General features: G+C 39.0%; 1 protein-coding gene across 1 annotated transcript in view; it reads right to left on the reverse strand.

The window, feature by feature from the left end:
- Positions 1 to 1,466: 1,466 nt before the first annotated feature.
- The window catches only part of CSE1L (chromosome segregation 1 like), a 41,435-nt gene continuing 29,505 nt past the window's right edge, over positions 1,467 to 13,396 (reverse strand). Inside the window, exons 15-25 of the mRNA XM_060122828.1 lie at positions 10,729 to 10,865; positions 9,489 to 9,592; positions 7,523 to 7,620; positions 6,101 to 6,251; positions 5,750 to 5,958; positions 5,226 to 5,323; positions 5,039 to 5,124; positions 4,505 to 4,586; positions 3,050 to 3,196; positions 1,909 to 2,140; positions 1,467 to 1,687 (exon numbers count right to left, since the gene is read on the reverse strand). Coding sequence (XP_059978811.1) covers positions 1,598 to 1,687; positions 1,909 to 2,140; positions 3,050 to 3,196; positions 4,505 to 4,586; positions 5,039 to 5,124; positions 5,226 to 5,323; positions 5,750 to 5,958; positions 6,101 to 6,251; positions 7,523 to 7,620; positions 9,489 to 9,592; positions 10,729 to 10,865 — 1,434 coding nt within the window. The 3' untranslated portion in view covers positions 1,467 to 1,597. The remainder of the gene's footprint in view (positions 1,688 to 1,908; positions 2,141 to 3,049; positions 3,197 to 4,504; positions 4,587 to 5,038; positions 5,125 to 5,225; positions 5,324 to 5,749; positions 5,959 to 6,100; positions 6,252 to 7,522; positions 7,621 to 9,488; positions 9,593 to 10,728; positions 10,866 to 13,396) is intronic.

The following is a 13,396-nucleotide window of genomic DNA, read 5'->3' on the forward strand; positions in this document are numbered from 1 at the left end:
CTATTTAAAAAGGTGCGCTTGTTTACAGAGAGAAACCACCTTCCTTCCGTTCAACTGTTCTAACTGAGGAAGGAAAAAATTCAGAACTTAAACTCAGAAGACTGATCAAGATGCTGAAACAAGGGTCCTCCAGAACAGTAACTATCCCTGCATTTACTTAACTGTTAACCAACAGCTTTAGCAAGCACAGAGCCAAACACGAGAGCTTGTCTGAGCGCCAAACGTAAACCATCACCAATTCTGTTTGCCATTTCAGACTTTTCGCCTGTATTATGTTCATAGTTGAAAAATGGATCTCTCAGTGCTATCTCAACATCTGCCTGCCAGTGACCACTTTTAAGCCATGTAGTAATTATATGATTTAATACTTCCATTACTGGGTCAAAACAAAAATGGTGCAGTACACTAGATTAAGCTGGAAATCTCTCAAGCAACACAACAAAACCAACATGTGAAGAAAATAAAGCATTCAAGTCAGGTGCCTGAGATTTGAAAAAAACAAATCCACATAATCTGCACAGAATGAGATTCCAGTCTAACTGCACTAAGTATACATAGAAACTGTGCCTCTCCAAGTGTCAACAGTCTGATTCTTTTTACCCCCTAAAGATAAAGGCCATGGAACCCCAGGGCCCAGTCCAGGGAGGAGCCAGACTGGCAGCCTTTGCCAAGATGGACTGACACCTGTAGGTTCCTCCTAGACCGCAGGTTCTAAGATGTCACCGTTGGAAAAGTTCCTTGTAACCTCTGATCTTCAGAGAAGACGGACACTGCAAAAAAGAGCAAACACCTGCACTGTCTAAAGCAGTCCCAACAGCCTTGTGAAGCCAGGCAGAGCATTTCTTTTCCAATTCACAGAGGAAACCATCTACCTAAATAAAGTTCATGCTGCCGTCCAGGAACTGGTCTAGCTAGAAAGTTCTAACAGATGAGCCCCAAGTCTGCAGTAATTGTTCCCTTTCCCTTGTAAAAAAGACTAAGTAACCTGAGTTTGAGTTATTAAGAAATTAGGATTTTATGAAGTCCAGGAGAGGAACAATTAAACTCTTCATTATAAAAATATCAGCACCAAAAGCCTGGGCTTAAGATGTTCTTAGATACAGATTTTAGGTCTTTTTTTTTTTTTTTATTGCTGATTACAGATTTAAAACTATGAAATGTGCATTTCTTGGCAAGTTACATAAGTGATTTCTTTGCTTACTGACATTTCCAATAAAAGCTTAAGGAAACGGACAAAAACACAAAGGACAAGAGAAATACGAACAGCCTCAAAACAAAAGGATTTAGTAACAGAAAAAAAACCTCCACAGTTAAGTGTCTGTCAAATTTTAGAATTATCAAAACTGTGCAAATGCTCAACTCAATGTCATACACTAAGCTAGTAAAACTTGTCTTTGTAGCTGCAAACTGAAAAAGTCACCCACTTTTATATTTGTGATCACACAAACCACCTAATTTTCTCAAGGTTCAGCTTAAAGCAACATTTAATAGACAAGTTCAAAAGGAACACTTGCTTTGTTTTAACACAGCTGTGCTCAGACGTCTCCACGATGTCCTCAGAAACCATCCTGGACTAAGCCAATTCAAAAAATACAGTTCAAAGCAGCGTCACACTAGCCGCCTGAAGGTATCCTTGGAGATACTGGAGCGCTTCTGCGTTGAGGCTGGTGCTCACCATTGAGGGAACCTACACAAGATGGGAAGCACACGTACAGCTGCTAGAGATCCCAGCGTACAAACACAACGCCCCCACACTTGCCGCCCTTCTACGGGGGAGCTGCCACAGCTCTGAGAAGGGCAGTCCATCACCAATAATGGTTTAAGGGATCCCCAAGTAACTCAACTGCTTTCATGCCTTCAAAAATGGGAAGATGAATGACAGAGTTCTTTGACCAGAAAGACACTTACCCTTCCTGGACAGGCAGTAGACAATTTGTGAAGTGACTGCGCCAGGTGAATTCTGGGGTTGTTCACCATCTGACCTACAGGATCATGCTCTTTTTTCCCAGCGAATGCCAACTGAGAGAAGGCAGTCTGGTATCCCGGTGTGTCTTCTATGTCAATAAAATGTTCTTCATCAGGAATAGTATTATCTTCAGGTAACTCAAACAGGCCAATCAGAGACTGTAATAAAGGAGTCCTGGATTGGAAGATGACAGAAAGACTGAAGTAACTGCTCTGAAGACTTAAACAATAAGGAGCAGCTTCCTCAGAGACATAAGACTGTAGACTCGTAGTCTCCAGAGTAATAAGGGACCTTTGAAATTACGAATGAAGTGGTGCTTATGCCTAACCAGAAACCATTCAGTTCTTTTGGCCATAGCACCCCAATGTCTCTTTCCCAGAGCCGCCAAAGCTGGCTTGTGTGAGTGACCCAGGCCTGGCTGATTAGAAGGCCATATGGCATCAAGCCAGACCAAGGCAATCCAATGCTTCTAAGTCAGAAGAAATAAGCTTCAAGTTGTCAGGTCACTTGACGGAAGGCTACTTGAGTGAAACCATAGTAAGGGAGAGGCAAAAGGTCAAGAAAAGCTAGGTCTGCACATCGAGCTAGACATCAAGCACAAGCACATAAACCTTCTCTTGGCCTATTCAGTTTCTCCTCTTAAGGACTTAGGCCGGTTTAGTCGAGTGACTATCATAAAAGTCTTAGAGATCATCTAAACCACGGACTTTCACCAGGCTTTTCAAAGGGGTCCATGAATTCCCCTACAAAGAAAAGTTAATCAGGGGACTTCCCTGGAGGTCCAGTGGTTAAGACTGCACTTCCACTGCCAGGGGCATGGGTTTGATCCCTGGTCGGGGAAACTAGGATCTCACATGCTGTGCAGCGCGGCCAAAAAAAAAAAAAAGTTCATCAGGAAACAAGATCTTTCTAGGTAGGCTCAGAAGAACCCACAAGTCATGTCTTGGATCTCATGGTTGCTAGGGGGGAGGCTGAGGTCAGAACCAAATTCTCTTGGCTCCCAAGAGAATAAGCTTGGTTAATTTTGTAGTCACAGGGGAAAGAAACTGTAATTTCCAAAACACCTTAGCATGGAGTACTTACCACAGCTTGGTATACTCTGTATCCATCATTGGGGGACATTCTGTTAGTAATTTGGTTATGCCAACCGCACAAATCTTTTTCTCTACATTTCCAGATACTTTCTGAATTTCAGGAATAATGATTTTTTCCAAAACCATTCCAAACATTCTATGAATCAATGCAAAATAAATTCATTCAGTATTTCATTATACCACTATAGTCTAATTTAACAGTGAGATGCTTACATTATTTATGCTCAGCGACTCCTTATGAATATAACAAAATACAAAATAAGGCTGTTAATTTTGGTCAACTGAATGGGAGAGACCTAAAAATGACAGAACAAAAACATCAAACCTCTACTCTGTGACCAACTGTCATCATCTTTTGTGAATACTACCTTAAGCCTCTGCTCAAGGAAAATCTTTACAGCCATTCTTTTGGTCTTGTATGTTTTTACAAATTACTCATGAAATCTTTGAAAAATTAGAAATCAGAAAACAGATAAGAAAGAATTACCATCACCCCACCATCCAGCATTAACTAGTTTTAACATTTTTGGATTATAAGCTTCCCAACTTTCTATGCTTACATACCTTTAAGTATGTAAATGTTAATGGCTGTATTTTAAAAAAATGATTTGGCCTATGAATATTGTCACAAACATCCTAGCAGTAAAGTTTTTAATAATTCTAAATGCTGTAAGATTCTCAATGTAAAATTCTCAGTTTATACTCTCATTATTTTATGAAGAATTTATTTTATTAAATTCTTTCAAGTGGAAATAGTAGATAAAGAGCATGGACATTTTGATGCTCTAGGTAACAAGTACATATTTTTTGCTCTACAGAAAGACCATACCAACTTAGGCACCACCAGCACTGAATGAAACTGCTGATTTCCTCACAATTTCCTATAGCTCGAAAAGCATATTTTCTGGTACATTTCAGGTTAATTCATTTTTTTTACATTTCAATCAATCTGGAATTATTTTTGGTACAATACAGATGCGGAAAGTTTTTCTCCAAGGAGTTGTCCTCCTTTCCATCCTTCCTTTCCCTACTACATGGGAAATGCTGCCTAACTACATTCTTATGCATATATACTAAATCAAAAGCAAAATTTCACTGATCCAAACTCTTCTCATTTGAAAAATCACAGTTGGCCCTAACAGAGAGGCAGGCTCCGGGAGACAATGCCAGCTGTCTAAACACAACATAGAACACTGGCTGTAGAGAATGCTGGGGGATGGGGCAGGGGGCGGGGGTGGGGGGTGGGGGGGGTGGAGACCTTCGGGAATTAGGAAAACGTTTGCAGTATTTCCTTTACAACCCAACCCCCCAAGAATATTTTGGAAACCACAAAGATAACTATCACTGTGCATCAAGAACTATAAAGTCATCTATAAAATAGAGACTAAGAGGTCAAATGTTTTGCTTTTAAAAACAGGATAATAAATAATGAAAACAGACTTACTTTGGTTGTATACCATCAAATATTTCTTGTAGTGCTAGCGCCCCGTATTTTATGCAATACAAATTAATAAACACTAAGAAACCTGTTGAAAGGAGGTGCAGAGTATCAATACAGAGGACTCACTGCATTAAATAAGTGATTTAGTGAAAGTCTGCCAAATGAAATATTCACAAATCATTAAAACCCAATGACTAACTTTGGCATCAATACTGGCCTTTTAATACAATTTAACATACAGAATCGCTGCCTTTATAGTACAGTCATAAAAAGGCTTTACATACAGTCTCTGATTTATATTTCTTTATGATATTTCTATTAAAAATGAAAAATGTTTTGATATTTAAACTTACAAACTAACCTCTGGAACACAATATATTGAAACTGATTTAGTGCTTGAAGAATACGAGCATCTTAAAATATTTTATATATAAAATTTATAACTGTTAAAAGGTTTATATGTACATATAAAGTCTAAGGGTTTTTAGCCTCTTTCCTTCATTATTTCTATAGTAACACCAAAATGATTTTACTCACTCTTGATAAACTTTGTTGTTTTGGAATTCTGAAGTCTTTGGAATAGTAGAATGAAGATTTGCTTCCTGTATTGGTCAACTGACTCACTAAAGTGGTGAATAAAAAGCAACAATATAAATTCAGCATTTTTCTGAGTACTTAACAGAAGCCTCAATTAAATGTACAATGAGGTTATATTCATACTCACGGAGGCATGTGCTCTATTATACTATTTAGAAGATAAAAACCTTGGTGGTCATTGGCTTTGGATGCAATCAGCTTCTGGAAGACACCTAATAAGCCAGGCTGCAACAAATTAGATTAAATAATTAGTTAAAGAAGCAACAAGGATTAATTGTTCCAAAAGTTAAACAGGTGATATATTTTGGAAAAGGGTGCATGCTGTCATAATCTAACCCTTTTTCTCTTTTTCTTACTTCTGAAGTGTAGAGGAAAAAAAAAAAACACAACAAGCCTTTAAAGTTAAGTTCCTGAAATTAACCTATTTGGCTCTTACTCTTTTAGTTTCCACCAGAGATAAATATTACTAAAGGATACCTAGTTCTAATAAAATATACATTAATGTTTTCTACTAATTAATTCTGTTACATGTTCTAATTAATTCCCTTTTTATTAAGTTTAAGAAATTTTTTAAAAAGTTTAAAGAATCTGCCATCCCTAGTTTTTCTCAGTTACCTTAGAAAATTACAGTTACATCAAAATCTGACTCACAATTTTGTCAGCGGCAGCACTTGCTATTGTATTTGAACCTCGTTCTAAGAATGCCTGGAGAAGCCTCACTAGAGCAGGAATATTTCCTGTTCTTTCCCAAAGCACTGGCTGAAGGAGATGAGGAAATAAGGCCATATAGGAAGACGGGATGTCATTTTTGTGTGTTTCCAGAAGCAAAGACATCACTTGAAAGACATACGGAATAAATTCTGTTGATAAAAGTAAAAACAGAGCTGTCAGCTTCAGAATTAATGACTCTGACACAAAAGGCACATATCTCTTAGGCAGACTGCATTTTATAATCACTAGAATAATTTTATTCAACTAGAAAAATAACTTTCTTTTACTTACCTTGTACATCATTTTGTAAAATTTCAGTAAACACCAGAAACAAAGCCTCCTCAAAATTTACAACAGCAGCAGGGTTAGCCTTGCAAGTTATTCTTATGGATAAACATATTGCTTCAAACATATAGTGATTAAAGTGAGGTTTGCTTGGGTTCTGAAATTTAAAAAAAAAAGCTTATGACTCTAATAATCCAATTGACTATATTAAAAATAACCTAAAACATTTAACCTTACTAAAAGCACACTGAAAGAGATGCCATTTTTTTTAAATCAATATTTAAAAAAGCCCCACAAATTACACTAAAAAGCCTGCATATATGTTAAAATTTTACAGTGCCTTTAAAATTCAGAAAATGAAGTAATACTAATACCTGTTTGGATTTTTTTTTTTTAAATGAGCAAAAGTCTACTTATGAAAAAACACTTCCGAATCACGGGGAGGTGACTACGTAAGCCCAAGCTCCCAGCACTTGCAAGGAGCTTTCTTAAACCTGTGTGCTCTCCTAGAGTCGTCACTGTAAACAGCGGTGGGAGAAACGAGCAGGGATATAAAAGGCCTGACTCTGCCACTAGCCGTGTGTGGGACCTCGGGCACACCTTAACCTCTGTGGGCCTCAGTATGTCTGTATCTGCACCGTGACAATCCTTCATATCATTTTCAATTTTCTTTTTCAAACAAAATCCTTCTTGGAAGGCTACCGTATGAAGCTGATGAACTCAGAAGATAAGCGTGTATGTACAGGGGCAGGTGAAAGTGGAGAGGCCCTATGTCTCTTTTCTCTCAATTCCCCCAAACCCAAGTAGGCCCAAGGCCCTTACCCAGAATTTGGTGCAAACAGGATCACTATTCTGAGTCTCTCTAATACTTCCTATGACTTCATCTCCTTATCATAGAGTAATTAAGAATAAGCGTCTACAAAGGAATTTTATTAGCCTTAAACCGATTTATTTTCTAAAACTTGGTATTAATATTTAAATATGGATCAAAATATCTAAAATCTTTGATCAAAGAAAGTGAATTTTATTTTTGGGGAAATGAGTCAGGAAGAACAGACACAAGGACTTCAGTCATCATTTTATATTAGTCTGAATAGCTGCTTTTGTGTCCATTTGGTGCAAAGCCTACTTCTTCCATCTAAGATCATTTCAGACTGTTTGTACTTTCTCAATTCTCTTCAATGAACCCGTTACTTTTTAAAGTGAGAATAAAATGTTTTAAAGTCTCTGAGCTTACACTTAAAGGAGAGTTCTGCCCAGGCTCCCATCTCTGTCACCCCACACTTTCAGAATCACACATTAACTGCTGGTCGGGAAGGAGTCACAGAGCTCTCTCTGTCCGACCGACTGCCAGGGAGTTCTGAGGCTCAAACAGTCTGAAGCATTTAGGTTAAAAAGCAACTGCACTTTCAGAACTGGTTCTGTTACCTTACTAACAGCTAATAGCTTCTGTGTAAGCTGCGTGATGAGAGTAGGGATGTAGGGGATTATGGCTTCTCGTAGGAGGGAAAAACTTCTCATGATAGCTGTAAAATATGAAAAGAGCAAAAACAAATAGTTAAACTTCAGAATAAAAGAGTGATTAGTGGGAGAAAAAAGTCCACTGATTCATAAACTAAAATCTTAAGACTCTTACACAACCCCCAGACAGCTCTCTACATTTAAAAATCATCTAAATTTCCCTCCCTTTTAAAATTAGACCAACAATTGGCAACAAAATTTAGCTGGGAAGTATTATTTCCAGAAGGCTTAAGGGACAATAAAAAATAATTAAGTGGCTAAAGAAGCGGACCAAGAGGAGGCAGGTGAAGTAGTGGATGGACACGGCGGGCAGCAGGTGGAAGGGAGTCTGTTTTGAGTCTCCTTTACTTAGAAATCAGTGGCATGAAATTTTACCTCTAGCCTATTGGAAGTATGATCACAGCCTACCAGAAGCTGAAAGAGAAGGCCACTTGCCCATCACCCCCCAAAAGAGAGACTAGGAGCCTGAGAAAAATCCAAAAATACACGTAAAGCTAAGGCCCATGTTACAGAATTAACTGCTCATTAACAGACACCTAAAAACACTGCGCACAGGAGAGAAATACATTATCAAGCTAAAAATATATGATGGCTATTTTTGCACAAACAGAATAGATGTTTACTAAGTAGAGCACCTACTGTATGCTAGGCACACAGGATAGATAGAAAGTTATCCTTTCTTGCCTCCTCGACTTTGCAGTGATGCCAAAGACTCACCCTCCAAGTAGCTAACTGCTACCTATCCCGCACCTCAGCCTAGATATCACTTGCTAGAGAAAGCTGAGGCCTACAGGATGGATCAGCGCCCCTCCTCTGGGCTGGCACAGAATCCTCACATTCATTCACACAACAGTATTTACTGGGAAGCTGTTACATACTGGGCGCTCCTGCAAACCCTAGGAGCACAGCAATGAAGACCACGGACCAGTCAGCAACCTCACAGAAATGGACATTCAACAGGAGTAGTTACACATCACTCTTGGGAGAAATACAGTGCTGAAAACACACACACACACACAGACACGGGTCCTGACCAAGCCAGAGGCACTGGGAATTAAAAAGCATTTCCGGATTTCCCTGGTGGCACAGTGGTTGGGAGTCTGCCTGCCAGTGCGGGGCACACCCTGCTCCGGGAGGATCCCACATGCCGCGGAGCAGCTGGGCCCTAGCGCCACAACTGCTGGGGCTTGCGTGCCTGGAGCCCGTGCTCCGCAACAAGAGAAGCCACCACAGTGGGAAGCCCGCGCACCACAACGGGGAGCGGCCCCCACTCGCCGCAACTAGAGGAAGCCCGTGTGCAGCAACTAAGACCCAATGCAGCCAAAAATACATAAATTTATTTTAAAAAAAAAAAGCATTTCCTATGAGTCATCCACCATACTAGACTCTTGGAATGCAACCGCAAGCAAGACTAAGACTGTCCCAGAGCTGTTCCCAAAACACTCTCCTAATGGAGCACCTGACAGATTGTTAACAGCTGCCTGTGTCCCTGGCAGTATTTCTATGAAGGCAGGATCTGTGCGGGGTCTATCAAATACACCCAGGTTTCACACCAAGACCTAGCAGAACATGCCGTCAATAAATGTTGTCTGAGCTCATCTTTGCCCTCAAGAATTTCAACCTAGGAAAAGAAAAAAGGAGTTTGCTACCTTTTCTTTAGTAAGAGGAGTTCTATATCAAGTTAGGGTAAAATTTTTTCTGAAAACACCAACAAACTAAACTTTTTCATTTAAAAATATCGAAACCTACCTAATGCTTGACAAACAGTATCTGGTTCATAGACTACATAACCTGAAGTACAACTCAGAGTGTTTACCACCCCTGTAGTCTGAAATTAGATACTTATAGTCTGTACACCAGGGAAACGGCCTACCTTTCATAATATATTCATTTTCTGAAGAGCCAGGAAGTGTGAGAGCTTTGAAAAGGTTTGTTAGCAGAATCTCAACAAACGGTGCGATTTCTGCAGCTGTAAAGCTATAGATGAAAAAACAGCTTTCAGTCACTACCAACTCTTGAGCTTGTCACTTTGGAACACCCTTCGCAACTACTAAATCACACTTCTTGGCATAAAAGTGAGCCATCTCCCACCACTGACAGTCGGAAGACAGCTTAGGAAAATATTGCTTTTATAAGTGCTCATGTTAAGTTCCTAAGAAGGCATATCTGGGACCAAACACAATTAAACAAACCCAGCAAACCCAACATTGTCTACGGCTGTTGAGGTCATCCCTGGATCACATCTGTCACCATCGAGAACAGAGCCCGGACTCTCAGTCATCTAGCTTTCCTGGAGGTGGAGCAAGTTCGGAAATGTTTTCTGCATAAATTCTGGGCCTGAAGACAGGTACTGGCTTAACTCGCCTAAAGGATAACCTTTCAACCCTTAACTGGCCACTGTACATATCTGTACTTCAAGTTCTTGATGAAAGAAAGAACCTAGAATGTTTTCCATCTCTTACCCAAAGCTGTTTCAAGAAATAACACTGTTGAAGAAAAGGCCTGAAAGACATGCAGACCACCCAATCCTCTGCATTTTATCCTTGGATCAGGCCACAAGAGCTACTGCCTTGGACCCTAGAGAATTACTTTCACTCAGCTGTGTCATGTCTCAGCACTAAATAAGATCACAAAAACAGCAAGGTGAAAATAACTCTGTTGCATGATGTTGCTATGAACAGGGCTACTACACTGTATTCCCTTAACAAAGGCCCACTTCTGAATAACTTTTAATTTTAATCTCATGGACATTATGGACATTTTAACTCACCAAGTTTCTCTCTGCCTTGGCCGCTAGAGGACTCCACATAAAATCCACAAGTTTCTTTCTTTAACTACTGTACAGGATCCTCTGACACACTTCTGTTTATTAACCTCACACCCCAGTTATTTTCCTTTGCTCCAATTTCCTCCATTTAACTTTACTGTCAGAATGTGTCTACTCTAGCATGCAGTCTCAAATCCTTTTGGAACGAGGCATAGTATAAATGAGTAAAATATACACATTTATTTTTTTAACTACTAATGAAATTATGAATATACTGAGATATCTTTGACCAGTACAGAATGGTCTTCACCCCGAGATGAAAAAATATATTGCATCAAATACTTACAGAGCGGCATTGTTAGGCCCCCTCATAGTAAACATTCTCTCAAGAGCATGTGCTGCATAAGTATGAACAACAGTACTTTCAGCTTGAAGATGATTAATTAAGAGAGGAATAGAGACTAAAAGATGCTCTTTTGGTACCTGAAAAAAACAATATACATGCTGTAACTCACTGATACTATCTTGAGTAAAAGACAGCTCTAAGAGAGTGACTTGCTGATTCTAAAAAGTGTTTTTTTTTCAGCCACTATTACAATGGAGATGATACAGGTGAAAAAATCAAAACTTCTACCTTCACATAATGGTTCAGCTCACACTCACTCTTCCAATTCTCTTTCTCTGAGCATAAAACTATGGTTAGGGTAAAATAATAATATCATGGAGAAGCAGAGATTTCATTAATCTTAGAACCATACTTTTCACTAGCAAGTATTTCTTAGAAAAGTCATTCAAGCTCTTTGTGCCTCATTTTCTCCTCTTAAAAGGGGGGGGGGGAATGGCATAAACATAAGCATACTAATCTTCACTAAAAACCTCTAAAACTTTAGCATTTCCTTTAATCTTTAAAACAGAACAGCTTCACAAGATTGCATGTAACCCTGGTAGATACCTGTCAAAGACACATAAAAAGTATAAATCAAGAAACTGAAGAATCATCCACAGGAAATAAACTGTGGCATGTTCTTATGATAGAATACTACACAGCTTACCGCAAAAAAAAAAAAAAAGAATACTACACAGCTATTAAAAATGAACTCTAACACATCTACTAAAAACAACGTTAAGCACAAAAGAAAACTAGATATGTAGACCAATACCTATAGTAGGGTATCATTTAAATAAATAAAAAACTTAAACCTATGTAATACTATAGAATTTTTGTGGAAACAAACGTGTAAAGCCATAAATAATCACTTACACTGAATTCATTCATTATCTCTGGGGAGAAAGAGAATAGAATGGGAATGGGGAGGGTGTGCCCTGCGTCCCTCCACTGTGTGTGTAGGTTTAAGTAATTATGGCCTGGAGTTAAGATTTGTGGTGGTTATGTATCATTATATTATTCTCTATTCCTGCTTGTGTGTTTAAAATAATTTACAAGATGGCTGCAGGGTAATTTGGTGGAGGTACTGGAGGGAGTAAGACGAACTGTGCTGTTTTGTTTTCTGTGTCACTAAAATTAAAGTGACAGTGTTAAGAATCAGAAGGATTATATAACTAAACAGCAAAAAACAATCCAATTAACTCAGCAGAGGAGCTGAATAATATTTTCTTTCTTATTTTTTTTGGCCACACTGCATGGCTTGCAGGATCTTAGTTCCCTGACCAGGGACTGAACCCAGGCCCCAGCAGTGAAAGCGCTGAATCCTAACCACTGGACCACCAGGGAATTCCCCTGAATATTTTCCCAAAGAAGACACAGAGATGGCTACAGGCACCCGCAAGCTCACAGGCAGCATTAACAATGGCCAAGATTTGGAAGCAACTTAAGTGTCCATCAGTGGATGAATGGATAAAGAAAGTGTGGAGTGCACACGTGCACACACATACATACACACACACACACACACACACACACACACACAGACGGAATGTTATTCAGCCATAAAAAAAGAAAATCTTGCCATTTGCAACAATATGTATGGACCTTAAGGGCATTATACTAAGTGAAATAGAGAAAGACAAACACCATGTATCTCACACGTGGAACCTTAAAAAACAAAACAGGAAAAAAAAAACAAAAAAAACACCAGAAAAACAAACTCCTACGGAGCACAGATTGGTGGTTGCCAGAGGCGGGGAGTGGATGAAATGGGTGACAGGGGTCAAAAGGTAAAAACTTCCAGTTACAAAACAAGTCATGAGGATGCAATGTACAGTGACTACAGTTACTTCTATACTGCATATAGAGAACAGATCTCAGAAGTTCTCATCAACAGAAAAAAAATTCTGTCAATGTGTATAGTGACATGTTAACTAGATTTACTGTTATCATTTCACAATACATACAAATATGAATCATTATGTTGTATACCTGAAATTAATGTCAATTATTTCTCAATTAAAAAAAAAAGACGAGGCTCACTGAGGGAAGAGTAGATTGGAGTCTCCCCACTCTGGGGGGTGTCTGCTCATTGACAGGCACTAGGTGGTGGAATTTTTCGCTTTCATTCTCTTTGCTGAGGCCCAATAACTGAATGTGTATAAGTCAAATGAGGTGGGATTCTATCATAAGCATTAACACTGTACTTGACAAACAGTAAAAACTTAGTAAATGTAAGCTACACTCTTTCTCCATCACAGCTAACTGTCAAAATGGTATTCAGCCCTGAAGTAGATAGAATTAATAGAATTTATCTGTCTTCCCTGGGGGGTGGCTGTTAATAAATTTCTATGTTGTGATCTTCAAACAGACAACAGCAGATAACTTAATGGTGGAATAATCAGTGGTTTAAAAATGCCCACTGCATTTCCAACATAGGAAACGGAGTACTCCCGCACAAGGGGCAGCCTCAGGTGTGGGTCTGTTTTCCTTTCTCTGGTCGAGAGTGCTACAGTTGGCTGGAGGCTGAATGTGATTGATCAAAATGGGGAATGATATGAAGATAAAGTTTTATAAAGGAGATTTATGTTGTAAAACTAGATACTTCAGGATCCACAAATTCTTATTC

Source organism: Lagenorhynchus albirostris, chromosome 15 (assembly GCF_949774975.1).
Source record: "Lagenorhynchus albirostris chromosome 15, mLagAlb1.1, whole genome shotgun sequence".
NCBI lineage: Eukaryota > Metazoa > Chordata > Mammalia > Artiodactyla > Delphinidae > Lagenorhynchus > Lagenorhynchus albirostris.